At 38.8% G+C, this 17854-nt stretch overlaps 1 protein-coding gene across 2 annotated transcripts in view; it reads left to right on the forward strand.

The window, feature by feature from the left end:
• The window catches only part of AFF3 (ALF transcription elongation factor 3), a 538616-nt gene that overhangs the window by 451306 nt on the left and 69456 nt on the right, over positions 1–17854 (forward strand). For both annotated transcript variants that reach the window (XM_082245997.1, XM_082245998.1), the window contains exon 7: positions 7183–7223. In XM_082245997.1, the coding sequence (XP_082102123.1) occupies positions 7183–7223 (41 nt within the window). The remainder of the gene's footprint in view (positions 1–7182; positions 7224–17854) is intronic.

Consider the following 17854-nt stretch of genomic DNA (forward strand, 5'->3'; position numbering starts at 1 on the left):
GCAAGCTAAGGTCTAATTGGTTGCTGTGAGCTATTGCACAATGGGGTTGATTTACTAAAGGCAAATCCACTGTGCACTTCAAGTGCATTTGGAAGTGCAGTCGCTGTAGATCTGAGGGGGAAGATCTGAAATGAAGGAATCACAGGCACTCTGTGAGCATTTCAGAGAGAAGAACAGTCAGAGGTGTTTTTTCAACAGCTGACCGTCCTTCTCTCTCAGCGGGGAGTAATCGCAGGAGCCCGGCGGCAAGTCCTGTGCATCGGCATCTCCGCTGCCTAGTGGGGGCAGGAGCGCGCAGCTGGCGGTGCGCACTCGCTTTCCCTCCCCCCCCCCCCCCCGCAGCACCACGCAACCAATGCAGGGCTACTTGGGTTCGTGCAGGAGAGGCAGCCTGCCGCAGTAAATGTGTGGGGGGCAGTCCTAATGTGGTTAGGCAGAAAATTATTGATCCTAGAATAGGATTTGTGGACAGCTAAATAAAAAGCATAGGGGTTTATTTACTAAAGGCAAATCCACTGTGCACTTGAAAGTGCAGTCGCTGTACATCTAAGGGGAAGATCTGAAATGAAAGGAAGCTCTGCTGATTTATATCATCCAATCATGCTGTTTTTTTTTATTTTCCTTACATGTTCCCCTCCGATCTACAGTGTCTGTACTTCCATGTGCACTTTTAGTGCACATCGGATTTGCCTGTAGTAAATCAACCCTATTGTCATATCAAAAATGGGCTATATCACATACATCAGTTCTGCGATGTAAAGGGACTCACCTGGTATGCACAGAATGGCAGTGATGGATCAAGTTGGGGTCTCATTAGGGTTTGTGTACATGGGTGCTGGTGTCAAGCACTGGCCTTTGTATTTAAGTGCAAGGGACATACTGCATCCATACAAACAAAATAGAATGCTAAGCAGGTCAAACGTGACCTCAGAACTGTCATCCACATTGAAGTAATTTGCTGACCTGCATTTGACGTGCATTTCAGACATGCATTTTAATTGACTAGCTGTTTGGTTGCTGACCTTAGTCATTGTTATTCTTCGAAATATTAACGTTCACATGTAGGCGTTTTGGGGCGTTTTTGGGGAGTTTTTCTGCTCTAGGATCAGCTCTCAAAACGCCCAACAAGACAAATCCTATTCATTTCAATGGCCCCTGTTCAGATCTGAGCGTTTTGACGCTGTGAGCAAAATGCCCAACGCTCAAAAAAGTACATGAGCTTCTTTTTGGGCAGATTACAGGCGTTTTCCATTGGTCTCTATTCAATCTAAAAACGCTTGCAAAAAAACGCCTGCAAAAACGCCTGAAAAAACGCCCATAAAAACGCCTGTAATAGCAACACCAAGATGTGAACATAGCCTAAAGCAAGTGGAGTTTTGACCCATACAAACCCATCGGTTTCTGTCCTTTGTGCTATAGGAATATGAAACATTTGATTGGATCAACAATTATACTTTTATTGCCGTGTTGTTGTTGTTGTTTTTTTGCCAGGTCAGTTCCTAGAGTAAAATATAATATTTTGTTCTAAAAATCAAGTTGATGACATAGGTTTACATTTATCTAAAGCGCAATAAATGTTAGTGTAAAACTGGGTACCTGGGACATCTGACAAAGCTTCCTTGTATTGTGGTACAACTGTGCAGTGTCAGGCAATGCAATGAGAGAAGCCCATCTGATGGCCTGTGTAAATAAATGGAAGCATAATCTAACGGACTGTGTTCAGTACTTTATGACATGACTTTTTTTCTTCTTTTGGCTTAGGTTACCTTGTTTGAAATGATGTGAAAATTTATAGGCGGGACAGTCAATCTGTATTCAGTCTGCCAAGTGTGAATAAATAGACCTTTGTGCTTGGTTGTTATTTGTAGAGCATGTTCATCTGTATGGCCTGAACACAGCATCCACAGGGATTCATAAAAGTCAAAGCACCGGTATGTGCTGCTGAATGTTGCAGGATAAATGTTTAAATTAGAGCTGGAGAGGAAATTGCACAGCAGTGTCAAGTAGCGAGCACCAACATGAGACATCACCCTTGCAAATAAGAAGCCATCAGTAATGAAATATGGTTCTTCTCTTTGCAATCTTTCAAAATAAACTAAAAAAAGGTCTTGATTGTAAAGACACTTTATCATCAAAATGCTATAAAATTGCACTAACGTTGTTACTCGTAAAGACATTGCTCACATATTAGAGACATGCTGCTGTTCTTTCTAACACTATTGGCCCCTGGCCTGTCCTAAATATCATAATGTTGTTTTTCTTATTCATATTTAAAGTGGATCTTCACTGCATCTGAGCACCACAAATTAAAAACGCTAGTTAATTCATTTTTAATCTTCAAAACAAACTCCCCCATCCATCCATATCTCCATGCTTTATTTTGGTAAGAAATCTCTTTGAAAAACACCCCCTAGCATTTCTGGTCGTGGCCATCTTGAATAAGGGCAAACGATTCATGTAGCATTTACTTCCTGTCCTTAGCTCAAGTATGCATGCAGGAGAGTGCTTAGATGAGAAAATCCCTCTTCCTCTCCTTCCTTCCTTCCTTCCTGAAGACTCCTGTGATGTATGACCTCATTTGCCTAGGCCAACCAGGAAGTAACTGAAGAAATGTAAAAAAAAAAAAAAAAGTTTAAAAAAAGTTAATATGATATACTTTCCTATCTATTTACTAATGATAGAAGCAGGAGGATTAGAAATGATCAATGTTGATTGGGAGAGTGAAGTTCAACCTTAAGATAACTGAATGTCTCACAAACATCAAACAGGGAAATGTATTCAAATTGGAGCAGCCAGAATCTGGAGTGTGATGAATGTGGCATCAAACCACAGCCACCCTCACCCACCCTCACCCACCTGTGACAAATGGCTGGTAAAAACCACGCCGCGCTGTCACTGGTATGCGACAATGCCTCTCACAGCCTCACCCTGCACAAAGATTTTTCAGCTCGCAGGACCACAATCGAAGTGCTCTCAGACTGAGTGCGAAAGTCACTGGGTTTAGATTTATCACATTGCCACCAGATAGGGTTCGGCCTACCAACCGTTCACAATATTAACAATAACAACTATGACTTTAAATAAATGTCTGTTATGCCCAATGTCACCAAAATATACACAAGTATACCCCGAGATTTACCATATAGACAGGGTTTCTTTATGTTCCGCATTAGAGACCATAGTTTACACTTTTCAAAATATTGTTCAATAATAGAAAATGTAAACTGGTGCAAACTAAATATTTGAATGAAAAGAATATTATAAATGAACAAAGAGACAACATTGTAACAGTAAAAGAAAAATAAATCAGGAGTGAAAATATTTAGAGCCGGTTCACATAGGCGTGACCCGACTTGCCGGGGCGACCTGTGAAGTCGCGGTGCGAGCGGCATGCACGGACTTCATATCATTGAAGTCAATGCAGGTCGCTCCAGGTCGCCCCAAAGTAGTACAGGACCCTTTTTCTAAGTCGGAGCGACTTGTGTTGCTCCTATTAGAACGGGTCCTGTGCTAATCTATGGCAGGCGACCTGCGGCGACTTGTCAGGCGAGCAGGTCGCCTGACAAGTCGCCCCTGTGTGAACCGGCTCTTAGAGTTTTTGTAGACCTAAAAAAAAATAATAAATAAAGAAATTGCACTGGCTCTTTAACTTGATTACATGTGATCTGTTATGTTATTAATACATTTCTGGCTGCCGAAGTCCTGTATTACCTGGTTGATCCTGCTCCTGAGAGTAAACTGACCATGCTAGCATGGCTGCCGGTCCATGCTAGCATGGTCAGTTTACGTCTTGTGTCATCCCACTGAAGAAAAAGGCACACAGTGCAAGAGTACAGTGTGCCTGTATCTTCCATAGTCAGTAGGAAGCTGTACCTCCCTCCAGCTGCTCCTCCCGTCCAGGGCCACTGATAGGGGGGGGGACCGCCAGCCCTCCTGTAGGGGGCCCAGGCACACAGGGGGGGCCCAACAGCATTGGGAATCGGTGCAGTTGGGCGGAGGAGCAATTACAGAAGGAAGCCCTGTGTGGCTCTATACAGCAGCTGAAAGACAGTTTCTCCCACTCCTGACAGCTTTCAGCTACTGCAGGGAGAGACACAGACACATGGCATCGTTCCTGTAATTGCTTCTCTGATCCCCTTCCCTGTTCTGCCTGCTCCTGATCCCCCCTCTCCCTGTGTGCCCACCCTTCACTGTGCAGCCCCCCCCCCCCCCAACCTGCAGTGCTGCAGACTCCCCTGTCCTGTAAAAAAAAAACAAATTAAAAAAAATAACAAAACATTGTAATTATTTAATTTAAAGAAATTGTAAAATAAAATAATTGTAAACATTTTTAACATTTTTAAAATAAATCATATTTTTTTTTTAAATGTGAAAAACAAATAAAAAGGGTTTAATTCACACAAGTTCACTGTTATGTGTGTGTCCGCTAATAATGATTTTAGTGTATTTTTAGTGAAAATATTGTCTTGATATATTCAGGGGGGGGGGGGGCCTGCCAGGTAGGCTGTATGGGGCCCCGTGATTTCTAACAGCAGCCCTGCTCCCATCACTCCCTGCACTCAGCTAGGGAATGAGGGAACTGATTCAATGCTGCCGAGACTGATGGTCTTCCATTGCTATGGAAACGCAGAAGCTCAGCGGCAACATCATTTCCAGTCATGATGTAGGTGCCCCCAAAACTGGATACGCCCACCAGAAGGTCCGTGCATCGCTGCGGAGGCTACAGATATGCACTGACCTGTACTAATGAAGCTGGAGAAGGCAGCAAAGGAAGTTGTTTTTTAAAAAAAGGAAGCACGTAGTAAAAGCCCTTCATGGTTTCTTGCACCGGGGCCCTAAAGGTTCTAGTTACTCCTCTGAACAGCCACATAGAATATCTCAGTGAACTTTCCAGGATCACGTCAAGGCACCATTATGCTTAGAGAATCAGAACAAAGTATTTATAATCCAACACTGTAGACATATTAGTTATTAATCCACTCTACACCTTATCGAACTTGGTGGGCACACCTCTGCTAGCATATGTGGCATTATAAAATAGTAAGGCTCTGTTACCTAGCGCTTGTGGAGCTAGGAGGAGCTGCAGCAACACTATGCTAGACCTCCTATAATTTGGGGTTTTGCAATTTAGTAAGAGGCTGTGTGTTTCTGTGGCGGTGGGCTCACTTGTCACATATCGCTGGGTTTGAAAGATATGATGGACACATTTTTTCTTGAATGAACTGTTTGCATATGCACACCTTGTTTTGGTAATTACATAGTGCTCATGAGGATTATTACTTACGGACTTTATGCTATTCACCTAATTGTGATGTTTTATTTTCACTTCTGTTTAATGATATGAGTATCACATTGTGATTACTTATGAATTTACTTAATTGTGGTGATTCATTTTACACAGCGCAACTATATTGGGAAAAATTTGTACATTAGGCATTTGGTTTTTTTTTTTCATGCTTTTGAGTGCAGCTGTGAAAACTTGGTTATTTATATTTAAGCACTAATTCAGTTTTCCTCATATTTAGAATATTATCATTTCAGAACAGATAGGACAGTCCTATAAAGTCTAAAACAGGTTACATAATTTTCTTCATCTGGCTGCATTTACATATGTGCATTGCATTACCATGAGTATTACTGATGTTACCACACCACACATGCTGCACTGCATTCCCAAGAATAGTACATGTGCATTTTTGTGTGTTCTGGGTTGACAGCCCATTCAAAATGAACAAACTGCCATAATACAACACATGGCTATCCGAAATGCTTCACAACATTGTTAATGGCCTCTGGAGGCAAAGAGAACCTGTCCTATGATTAACGCCTAACTCCAGAGTTCACTTTGAACATGCAATTATGTGTGTGAGATTTTTGCTTGCTTTGTGACTGTAATGTGTCAATGTATTTTATAAAATGTTGCAGAAACTGTTGGTACTATATAAATCCTATAGGCAAACCCAATCAGCGCTAAGAGTAAGAACCAGAAAAATGTATACACAAAATATGCAGCTAGACACCGAAAGGTCAACCACCAAACCCAAAACTAAAAAAAGACATGAATAAGTGCAGCGCAATAGACATAAACACTTCTATATGAATACAATGTGGACAAAAAAAGGTAAGAGAGAACAGATGAGCCCAAAAGTCCCTTATTAAAAGAAGAAGATCAAATAACAAGTGAGGTAATGACTCCAGAGTCCACTTCAGGTGATACGCTTTCACCTCTTATCAAGCTACTACGCTCACCTCAAAATTAGAACTCTGTGTTACCAGCAGGTTTAATACACTTGTCTTTGTATTCACTCAATGGATATGGTACCTCAACTTCCCAGCCACTAATTTGTATCCAACGCGTGTAGCCAAAAGACCAGGAGCAAACACAATCCACCAAAAGAACCTCCCCAAAAGGAGATATACAGAGGGGACAATAAAGGTAGAGATCTAAGAGTGATCCATTAAAAAAAAAAAAAAACTCAGATTTATTTAATAGTTGCACTTACAATCGCGATGATAAAGCAAAGCAAAGTGTCCAGACGGCTTGCTGAAAGATGGCAGCGGGTGACGTCAGGCAGGCAGCCCCTCCCCCCCATACGCGTTACGTCCTACGGGACTTCGTCAGAGTGGTGGACTATATAAATCCTGAATAATATTCATGATAACAATAAATTGCTACCAATAATAATATTATTATTTATATGGGCACAGTGCAGCAAGACAAAACATGAACAAATAAAATACTGTTTAACGTACAGTGCTCCACAAAACTTAGTATTCTTTATTTTAACTTTATTATGTAAAATTTTAGAATTATACCTGTCTAAAAAAAAAAAAAGAAAAGAAAAGAAAAATATGTTTACAAATTTTATAGTCTTTGCCCATAATAAATAAACAAAATATGTACAGTACTGTTATACTTTCTCTTTTAGAAAAAGCTTTGACAAAATAGCCTTGAATATCAATGAAAGCTTGCTGAAAGTAAATTCTCAAGAACATCCACTGTCTTATATTACAAAGCATAGACATACTTACTAAGTGCAAATGCTATATAGAAAGCTTCTGTCTGCATCTATGCTTTTCATCTTGGAATGTTGATTTTTTAGTGTTTGGATAGGAAGTCAGATGATCTTGCAGCTTCTTTTTGGAATGTGAAGTAAATTTTTCTTGTCTGTTTTTTCTCAGCCAGCAGCCCAGGGACAAGCCGTCGGAGTCCAAAGTGACAGGTATCTTTTATCATTTTTATAAATCATAAATTGTTTCATGAAGCATGGAGACTTATTTACTGCGGTATATAACTCAAAGTCAAATTGTGAGCACAAAGTGCCTCCGTTGCTAAAATATTATTTGACTCAAAACCACAGAGCAACTAGAAGACAATTCACTTGTAAGTAAAAGTGAAAGTACAGAGTAGAGTAAAGAGGTGAACTTAGTCAGGGTATTTAGGCACTTGCTCATCACTACAATTTTGGAGTGGTTTTCAAATCTGTGTCTATGTCCAATACCCAATCGAGTTCTGAGGAATTTATAGACTTTTGCCATAAACCTGACTGTGTGCTTGAAGTTATTACAGGCTAGAATGATAACCACTCCTGTATTAGTTCAGTCTTTGTGTTGACATGTCCTAAAATGCTAAGGATTGTTATACAATTATATTTTCATTTTGTAGTATTTATGTTATTGATGTTAAGATTTCTTCTTATTCTTTGCATATTTGCAGTGGGAACAGCAAATCAAATTCTGAAATGCATCACTAGAGCAGTCACTAGAAGGAGAAAAGACAACCTGACAGCCCAATTTTGCCCTAGCTAGACCTCATTTAGAATACAGTGCCCAGTTACTGAGACCTCATTTACAAAAGTATATTGATAAGATAGAACAGGTCCAGAGATGGATAATAAAATGGTGAAAGGTCTGAGGTAGAGCTGCACGATTTTGGATAAAATGAGAATCACATTTTTTTTTTTGCTTAGAATAAAGATCACAATTCATCTTTCACATTATACTAAAAAATTGGGCTAAACTTACTGTTTCGATTTTGTTTTTTTTTTTCTTATTTATTAAAGTGTGTTGTTTCCAAAAAAACTGTGTTTGAAAGACCGCTACGCGAATACAGTGTGACATAAAATATTGCAAGGACTTCCATTTCATTCTCTAGGGTCTCTGCTAAAAAATATATATATATATATATATATATATATATAATGTTTGGAGGTTCTAAGTAATTTTCTAGCAATAAATACTGATTTTAACTTTTAAGCAACACTCAGAAAAAGGCTTAGTCTTTAAGTGGTTAAACTGACCTCATTTAAAGACCGATGTTCAACCCTTTGATCTAAAACAGGGGCCTTCAAACTACGGCCCTCCAGTTGTTCAGGAACTACAATTCCCATCATGCCTAGTCATGTCTGTGATTGTTAGAGTTTTACAATGCTTCATGGAATGTGTAGTTCTGCAACAGCTGGAGGGCTGTAGTGTGAGCACCCCTGATCTAAACGAATGAAATGATACAATGTAAAACATATTTATAGGTATCTCCCAGTGCTTAGCAATGTTGATAAACATTTGCAGAGGCTCTTTTTTTTTTTCTTTTTTGACAGCTGTGAGTGAGCAGAGAACAGCTCTGCACCGTATGAATTGTAGAAATTACGAATTATGATCGTAAGTTGGGGTTTAATTACGTTTTTTTAACGATTAATCGTGCAGTTCTAGTCTGAGGTATAAAACATATCAGAAGAGACTTAGGGACATTAAAATGTACAGTCTGGAGGAAAGGGGAGACATGACTGAAACCTTTAAATACATCAAGGGTGTGAATAAGGTTCAGTAGGGCAGGATTTTCAATATGAAGCCAAGATCAAGAACACGGGGACATGACCCCAACTCAGCAGGAGGAAAGTTCAAAACTAATCTTAGAAAGTATTATTTTACTGGAATAGTAGTTAATTTTTGGAATAGATTTTTAGCAGAGGTAGTGAGTCAGTCAACAGTAAGTGGATTTAAACATGTTTGGGACAAAAAAAAAAACATATATAAATATACAGTAATGTTTTAGGAAGATGTGAAAGTGCTGTAAATTAGGAATGCTTTCAAAATTAGAAGTTTTAATAATTTATTTTAATCAATGAACAAAATGAAAAGTAAATGAACAATAGCGAAATCAAAATCAAATCAATATTTGGTGCGACCCCTTTTTGCCTTAAAAAAGCAACAATTCTTCTAGGTACACTTCACACAGTTTTTGAAGGAACTCAGCAGGTAGATTGTTAAAAACATTGTAGAACTAATCACAGATCTTTTGATCTGTAGATGTAGGCTGCCCCAAATCCTTCTGTCTCTTCATGTAATCCCATACAGACCCAATGGTGTTGAGATCACCATCACTTCCAGGACTTCCAGGATAATGGCAGAATAAATTTGGAGCCAATCTCACAGCTCCCTGATAGTATTGCATGATGGATAAATATGCTGAGAAATTATGAGAAATACGGGCAGATAATTATCTATCGTGCCATACAATGAGGGAGGTGTGTGATTGGCCCCAAATGTATTCTGCAGCAGAACAATGACCCTAAACATTCAGTCAATTTCATTAAGAACTATCTTCAGTGTAAAGAACAAGGAGTCCTAGGGGGTGATGGTTTGCCCCCAGTAGAGCCCTGATCTCAACATCCTTGAGTCTGTCTGGGATTACATGAAGAGACAGAAGGATTTGAGGCAGCCTACATCCATAGAAGATCTGTGGTTAGTTTTCTAAGAACCTATCTGCAGAGTTCCTTCAAAGACTGTGTGCAAGTGGCCCTAGAAGATGTGAAGTTGGTTTGAAGCCAAAGGGTAGTCAATCTAAATATTGATTGGATTTAGATTTTTTTTCTGTTCGCTCACTAGCATTTTGATAAAAAAAAAACATTTAAAAATATATTTCTAAGCATTCCTACTTTACAATATTCATTCACACCTGCCTAAAACGTACTTTTCAAAGTACTGTATAGATATACTGTATATAAAATATGAGGGGGCACAGACTTGATGGACCATTTGGTCTTTTTTTGCCATCACTCTCCTATGTTTCCATGTTTCTACAGTATGTTACATGTAAATCCAAAAAAGTGAAATTCTTGTAAGGTTTCTGATCTTTAAGACCAACTTAAGATTTGTTTTTTTTTTCCATTATTTTAAATGATTTTTTCCTTGTTTTTTGTCTGTCTATACTTTTAAAAGCACCAGTAATACTTACCTATCCACATAAAAAACGAGGACCAATGCGCTACCTCAGGGGTCTGACTCTAAAATACTAGGAGGTATAAAGATGTGCAAAATGGCAAATGTGCAAATATGAAGTGATATAGAGTGCAGAAAAATAACAAAAAAATAAATAACGTGAATCAAATACAATAGGAAAAAGCAGCCAATCCTATTCAGTGTCCCCACTGTAAAGTGACAATGTGCATAACAATCAAAAATCTGCACTAATTCATATATGATTCATAATCCAAAAAATAAGTGTCCACATAATCCAAATATGAAAATAGTGCAATATGAATATTGAGTCTTGTGCAATAAATAATACTGTCCAATTAATAATGCATATGTGGAATGGGTATTCTTCAAAAAACTCTTCAAATAAATAGTGATCCTTCAATGAAGTGTTCCTCATAGTTACCAAATCACCAAATCCAAAAAAAATGTTGTGTGATGGCCGCTTACCTCAATACACACACAGAAAAGCATGTATTCACAGAGCTCTCTGATTCCTTTTGTTAGAGATGGATGGTGGGATCCCAGACGATGTAGCCCCTTGTTCTTTAGTGCCTTCCGATCTCTGGACTTATATAAATCACTCAAATGCCTCGGGATGCAGTCATAGAGATAATAAAGAAGGGGCCATCATGGTGCAGTATCTTCCAAAATGAGTTTAATGGTAAAAGTAATGTACTTACACAATAAGAAAAACAAACAGGCGCTGGTCGCTATTGCCGTATCAGACCCTACTTCCAGTTACGGCCGTGAACACGGAAGTGACGTCACCCGGCTCCTCCCAATGCGTTGCGTCACTACCCACGTGACTTTTTCAAGGGATTACCTATCCACGTTGCTGTATCACTCTCTGTTCCCTCTTCTTCAGCTACCGCCACTGAGTATCAACCAGGAAGTTAAAAGGGACATTAAACTCTGTTTTTTTTTATAATGAAATTATTATTCATTATTCAATAATGTATTCTTAACTTAAGAAAATGACCTTCTATTGTTTTCAGCTTCCTCTGAATTCTTTTTTTTTTTTTTTTTGCTGCTGTGATCTGACTTCTTGGTAGAGGGTGGCTACAGTATATTAATTTTCCACAGTCCCATTATATGTAAGAACGTAGCCACCCTTTCTTGTTCTCTCCCAAAATGGACTAGAGATTATGGACTAAGGGATCTGTAGTGTGCATGGAGCAGTGCACATGATCACAACTGGCTGGCCAATATCCAAGGGTATTCGGTGTACCGGAAGGACAGGGTAGGAAAAAGAGGGGGAGGGGTATATCTCTATGTCAAGAACAATATAAAGGTGATAGAGAGGAGTGACATTACGGATGGGATGTGCATGGATTTAGAATCGGTGTGGGTAGAACTCCATAGGGAAGGAGAAAAGGGAAAAGTAATTGTGGGGGTTTGCTATAGGCCACCTAACCAAGGGGAGGAGGTAGAGCTGGAATTTTTAGCACTAATGGGTAAAGTGGCAAAATTGGAATCAGTCATCATATTGGGGGACTTCAATTATCCCGACATTGACTGGGATGAGGGGACTGCACACTCACAGAAGGCCCGTCTATTCACTGAAACCTTACTGGATAATTACATGTCACAGTTGGTGGATTCCCCTACCAGAGAAAACGCAGTCCTGGATCTGTTGATCACTAATGACCCAGACATAATCTCGGAGGTAGGAGTCCAGGACTACCTGGGCTCTAGCGATCCCAGGATGATCACATTTAGTATAAATAACAATATAACAAGGCAAGTGGGGAACATAAGAACCCTAAACTTCAGAAGGGCAAACTTTCCAAAATTGTACTCATTGATGGAAAGGGTAAACTGGGACCAAACCTTGGGATCACTGACCACAAAGGAAAAATGGGAATGCTTTAGGAACATATTAAGCAAATGCATCTTGCAGTGCATTCTTATGGGAAATAAATTTAGAAGAGACAAAGCCAAACCTGGCTGGTTAAACCGTAGCGTTAAAAAACTTATCAGGGGAAAAAAATTGGCCTTCAAGAAATATAAATCAGAGGGCACAGTATCGGCTTTCGAGCAATACAAGGAGGCAAATAAGAAAAGTAAATAAGAAATCAAGATGGCTAAAATCAACTTTGAGAGACAAATAGCGGAGGATAGTAAAAAAAACCCAAAGAAATTCTTTAAATATATCAACAGCAAAAAAACTAGGACAGAGCATATTGCACACATAATTAACAATGATGGGAGGATGGTTACAGAGGACACTGAAAAAGCAACCAGCTGAGTTATTTTTTCTTGTCAGTCTTTACACAAGAAAAGGAGGGGTACACTGACCTTGACTGTATGGTTAGTAGTAATACACAGGACTTGCCACTATGGCTAACTGAGGGTGAAATCAGGGAAAGGCTGGATAAACTTAACACAAACAAATCACCAGGCCCGGATAGCGTACATCCGAGAGTACTCAAGGAACTCAGTAAGGTTATATCTAGATCTTTGTTTCTGATCTTTGCCGACATTATTAGGACAGGAGATGTACCAGGGGATTGGAGGAAGGCTAACGTGATTCCGATATTCAAAAAGGGCCAGAGGCATATCCCGGGAAATTATAGGCCTGTCAGTTTGACATCAATAGTATGTAAACTTCTGGAGGGGATGATAAGGGACTATATCGTAGAGTATGCTAAGGACAACAACATCATCAGCAATAATCAGCACGGGTTTACAAATGGGCGTTCTTGTCAAACCAATCTCTTAGTTACTTATAGTGGGGTCATGATATTGAGGTGGACTTTCGGATACTAACTGATACTTTTTGGGAACCAGTGGGACTAATACAGTGATCAGTGCTAAAAATATGTACTACCACTGTACTAATGACACTGGCTGGAAAAGGGTTAAAGATCTAGGGCAATCAAAGGATTAAATGCATGTCTAGCCAGTGTTTTCGTGTACTGTGTGAGGTGCTTTTACTAGGGGAAGTATTAGATTTTATTCCCTGTTTTGCGGGGAAAGAAAATCTATTACTACCCCGCTGACAGGAAGGGATTTTCGCTTGCTTTCCATCACAGTGATAATAGCTGCTAGGGCAATTACAGTGGTAAATCTCCCCAACTGGGACACAGACAGCCATAAAAACCTCACAGAACCTCTAACTCTACATACAGTACACTTTAAAAACCAATCTGTCTGTTTAATTTGAAGCATATATTTAATTAACACCTTTAAACCAAAATGGTTACCCCCAAATCTTTTAGAATTCTAAATATATCCCTGGTTACAATGCAATACATTTTAACTGATTCTCATCCTGTTAATGCAGCACCTTGGTTTTGCAGACGTAAAGAAATAATAATTTCCCATAAAAAGTTGTATTACCAAGAATTTTATATATCCAATTACTCTGAGTAAACCATGCATAACAAACCTATTGACATACTGAGCAATTTTGCTGATGGTAAACTGCTGAAGCCTATGTCAGCAGAACCCCAGTGTTACACAGTTCCTACAATCCATCACGCATTATAATGATCCAACTCCTACAGTATATGCACAAGGACAATGTATTTTTTTTGTGCATATAAATACCCTTTTTGTCCATTTATTCTGTACAAATAAACTTTAATATTTGAGCAGTTTGAAAGAAATTACCTTTTATGTAGTACTGAGTTTTCCCGGACTGATTTGAGTTAAATGCATTAACATAATTTTCATATGATGGATGCAATGCTTTTTATAGTATATATCTTGTTAGTAACAAGGGTTAGATTAAAATAAAATTTAATTTCTGCATTTTACACTATTTAACATCTTTTACTAGCACAGACAGCTTGTTCATAGGTATATGTGTTGGGGTTGTTTACCAAGACTGTTCACTTTGCAAAGTGTATTTTCACACTGTAAAGTTGATGTTTATTTAGCTCAGGGGTCTACAAATTGTGGCCTGCAGGCCAGCTGTTGCCCTTTGCTTTCCTTTATTCAGCCCTTAAGGCACTATTCCTCCCACTGACACCAGAGATAGTGAGCTAATTCTTCCACTGACATCAATGATGTGGTACTATTATGCCTTTTGACACCAATTTTTTCTACTCCCACTGACCACCAAACCTATGACATTGTTGACTCTCACCAAAGCTAGGGCATTTTCTACTCCCACTGGCCACAGTCCGACCACCTTAAGTTTAAAGGGCAGTTAGCTGTCCCTTTGTTTTGAAAGTTTGGAGACACCTTATTTAGCTTATTGGATAAATTGATGTTGTATTCATCTAGTTCAAGGTTTTTCAACCAGATTTCCATGGAACCTTAGGATTCCTTCAGAGGTTGCTAAGGGGTTCCTTGAGCAATGAATAACTTCTGCCTCTCTGATCTTTTAAGTTATCTGTAATTATTCCAAATAACCACAAGTGTAAGGATCATTCTTCCCACTGACCATCACACTAATGTATCATGAGTTGTAGCTATAGTAATTTTACCAGGGGTTCCCTAAAAACAGAAAGTTATTTCAAGGGTTCCACTGTGTTGAAAAGGTTGAAAAATGCTGATCTAATCATACATCACAAACAATCTACTTTTTTTTATATAACAAGTGCACATTTGGGTTTTAAAAAAGAATACATTCTCACACTATTTACTAATTGCGTGTGCGTACAAAATTTAATAGAATGACTGTTGATTTGCTGAATTTAGACGACTAAAAAAAGAAAAAATGAAAAAAGAAATTTGATTTAAAAAGGTTAGGGCATTACCCTTATAGCACTCGAAAGCACCTTAAAGTGGTAGTAAACCACTGTTTTTTGATTTTTTTTGTTGTTTTATTTTAATCTCATACTAGCACATTATGTGAAATGTACCTTAAAATGAAGCCCTACAGTGACACGCTATCACCGCTGATAGGGCTTCCATCTTCACCGGGACTTCCTTTCTGGTTGGCGGGCTTCGGTCATTTGATTGGACGATCCACAATTACATGACTGTTAATGGCTGCTGTTTACGGTAAAGGACTCTGAAGGAACGGCACATGTATGCCGTTCCTTCAGAGCGCATGCGCCGGAGATGTCACTGGCGGCTTCGCAAGTAAAAATCTCCTAAACGGTGCACGTTTAGGAGATATTTACTGTACACATATCCGCAATTATGTAACTGTTTATGGCCGCTGTTTATGGTACAAGACTCTGATGGAACAGCACAGGTATGCTGTTCCTTCAAAGCGCATGCGCCGCTGACGTCAATGGTGGCTTCGCAAATAAATATCTCCTAAACAGTGCATGCAGATATTTACTGTACATATAGGTAAGCCTTAGATAAGCCTTATTATCGGCTCCCACTTTAATACCAAACTTTATTAAACCCCCCAAAAAAGTGCATAGTGCAATGTGTATGGTAACACAAATATGGCGTGATAAAAAGGTGAAGGGGGTTCACTTGAAGAGAAAGTGATGAGAATAAATAAATAAGCAAATAAATAAATAAAGTGCTCCGTACTTCAAAAAACGGTTAAATCTAATACGGAGCAGGAAGAATAGGACTAATCCCACTAAAAAGTAATATAGTGCACTATATAAAGCGACAATAAATAGTCAAAATCTATGACAATGACACTCAAATGGTAATTGGGTAAAAATGAAAAAATATGTGAGAAAAAATGACAATAAGAATAAAGGTAAAAAATGTAGAAAAAAGTTTGTCAGCTCATATAGAACATCAAAGTTCATAAAGAAAGTGCTGGTGAGGAAATAATTCCGGAAGTGCGGGAAACTCCTTACGGTGCGGGAAACCAATTTACACTGTGGTGATGAGCTAAAATCCTTAAATGAGTGAAATGGCCGCTCACCTCCAAAACACTCAAAATGAGCGTTTGTACTAAAGGTAACAAGATCTCCACTGTAGAAATAGGGGTCCAATGATGGTTCCTTTAAAACAGGCTCCTCTGGTCCTTATTGGAAAGCCAGTATCAACATCAAAGGGTGAAGTCCTAAGTAAGGTTTGGAGCTCAAACCCACGATAAAAGGAGGCACTTCATGGTGTAGTACGTTAATAAAAGCATTTATTTGAATAAGGTAAAAATAATGAACTCACTTTCGCTACCTGATGATACTGTTCTGTTTATATTTCTCTCAATAAAACGTTTATACAAAAAAAAAAAAAATAATGCACTCACATTTTATGTAAGGTATAAACAGCATATAAGTAGCGTGGCAGCGGCAAGCCAGTGAAATCCAGGGACTTCCGGTCTTGGCCGAAGACCGTAAGTGACGTCAGGCGTCACAGCAAGAAAGTGACTTTCTCAAGGGAGAATATATTTATCTATTTCTTGCGAAAATTTTTGCACGTTATTGGTATCACATATACTGTTTACTATTGTGCATTGTTTTTTGCAGTTGCTTTGCTTGGCTTTAGAGTCATTACTATTTATTTATTTATTACTATTTATTCCTGTGATTTTACTATGGTCGACCAAAGAAGTTGAGTGTACATGCTCAGCGTCATATCCAAAGGTTGTCTTTGGGAAATAGACGTATTTGCATTGCTGCAGAGGTTGAAGAGGTGGGGGGGTCAGCTTGTCAGTGCTCAGACCATATGCCGCACACTGCATCAAATTGGTCTGCATGGCTGTCATCCAGAAGGAAGCCTCTTCTAAAGATGATGCACAAGAAAGCGCACAAACAGTTTGCTGAAGACAAGTAGACTAAGGACATGGATTACTGGAACCATGTCTTGTGGTCTGGTGAGACCAAGATAAACTTATTAAAGTTCAGAAGGTGTCAAGTGTGTGTGGCGGCAACCAGGTAAGGAGTACAAAAACACGTGTGTCTTGCCTATGCCCCCCTGCCAGAACACTCAGGTCAGTGCTCTCAGCCATTCGTAGAACTTTTTCACTTATGACCCTTCAATCTGTCAGACTGGCTGCTGTACACACGGGCCTAATGTTGGCTGGTTTCTATTGAACCGGCCAATGCTGCCTGACATTCGGGCCATGTGTACTAGGCTTAAGGTCAGATTAATTTTCAAACAGGCTAGAAACACCTGATGTGATTATATTAGAGAACTGGCTGCCGAGCATCTGCTGAAAGGGAAAGTAAAAAATAAAATACCTAAGATTCTGTGCTTCTGTTGTGAATGTTTAAGACCATTTTCTTAAAAATGGCTACTGCTACAGAAATGACCATATACACACTGCTACATCCTGCTATATATATATATATATATATATATATATATATATATATATATATATATATATATATATATATATATATAATTTTATAATATATATATATGTTTTTTTTTTTAATATCATGGCATTATTATACACATTAATTATTTCTTTGCTTGAGGAAAATAAACAAGTCAGGCAATATTATGATTAATACATTTCTAACTGGAATCTTCTAGTTATTTTAGGATGTTTCAGTCATGTCTTGGCACGGCAGTGAACTACATATTATGCTGGATAGACATTGCAGAAGAAATAAAAATAGCTCAAGCAGACTGAAATAATCCATTAGAGCTGTGGACAGTATGTCTTCAAACTGCATAACTGCTGATGGAATCTTTTTAAATATATTATTGGAGCTCAGGCTCTTTCGGGGGGGGGGGGGGGCGAACACCTGCTAAACTGTTTATGTGCTCTCCA

This window comes from Pelophylax lessonae, assembly GCF_965119305.1.
Source record: "Pelophylax lessonae genome assembly, chromosome: 2".
In the NCBI taxonomy this organism is placed as follows: domain Eukaryota; kingdom Metazoa; phylum Chordata; class Amphibia; order Anura; family Ranidae; genus Pelophylax; species Pelophylax lessonae.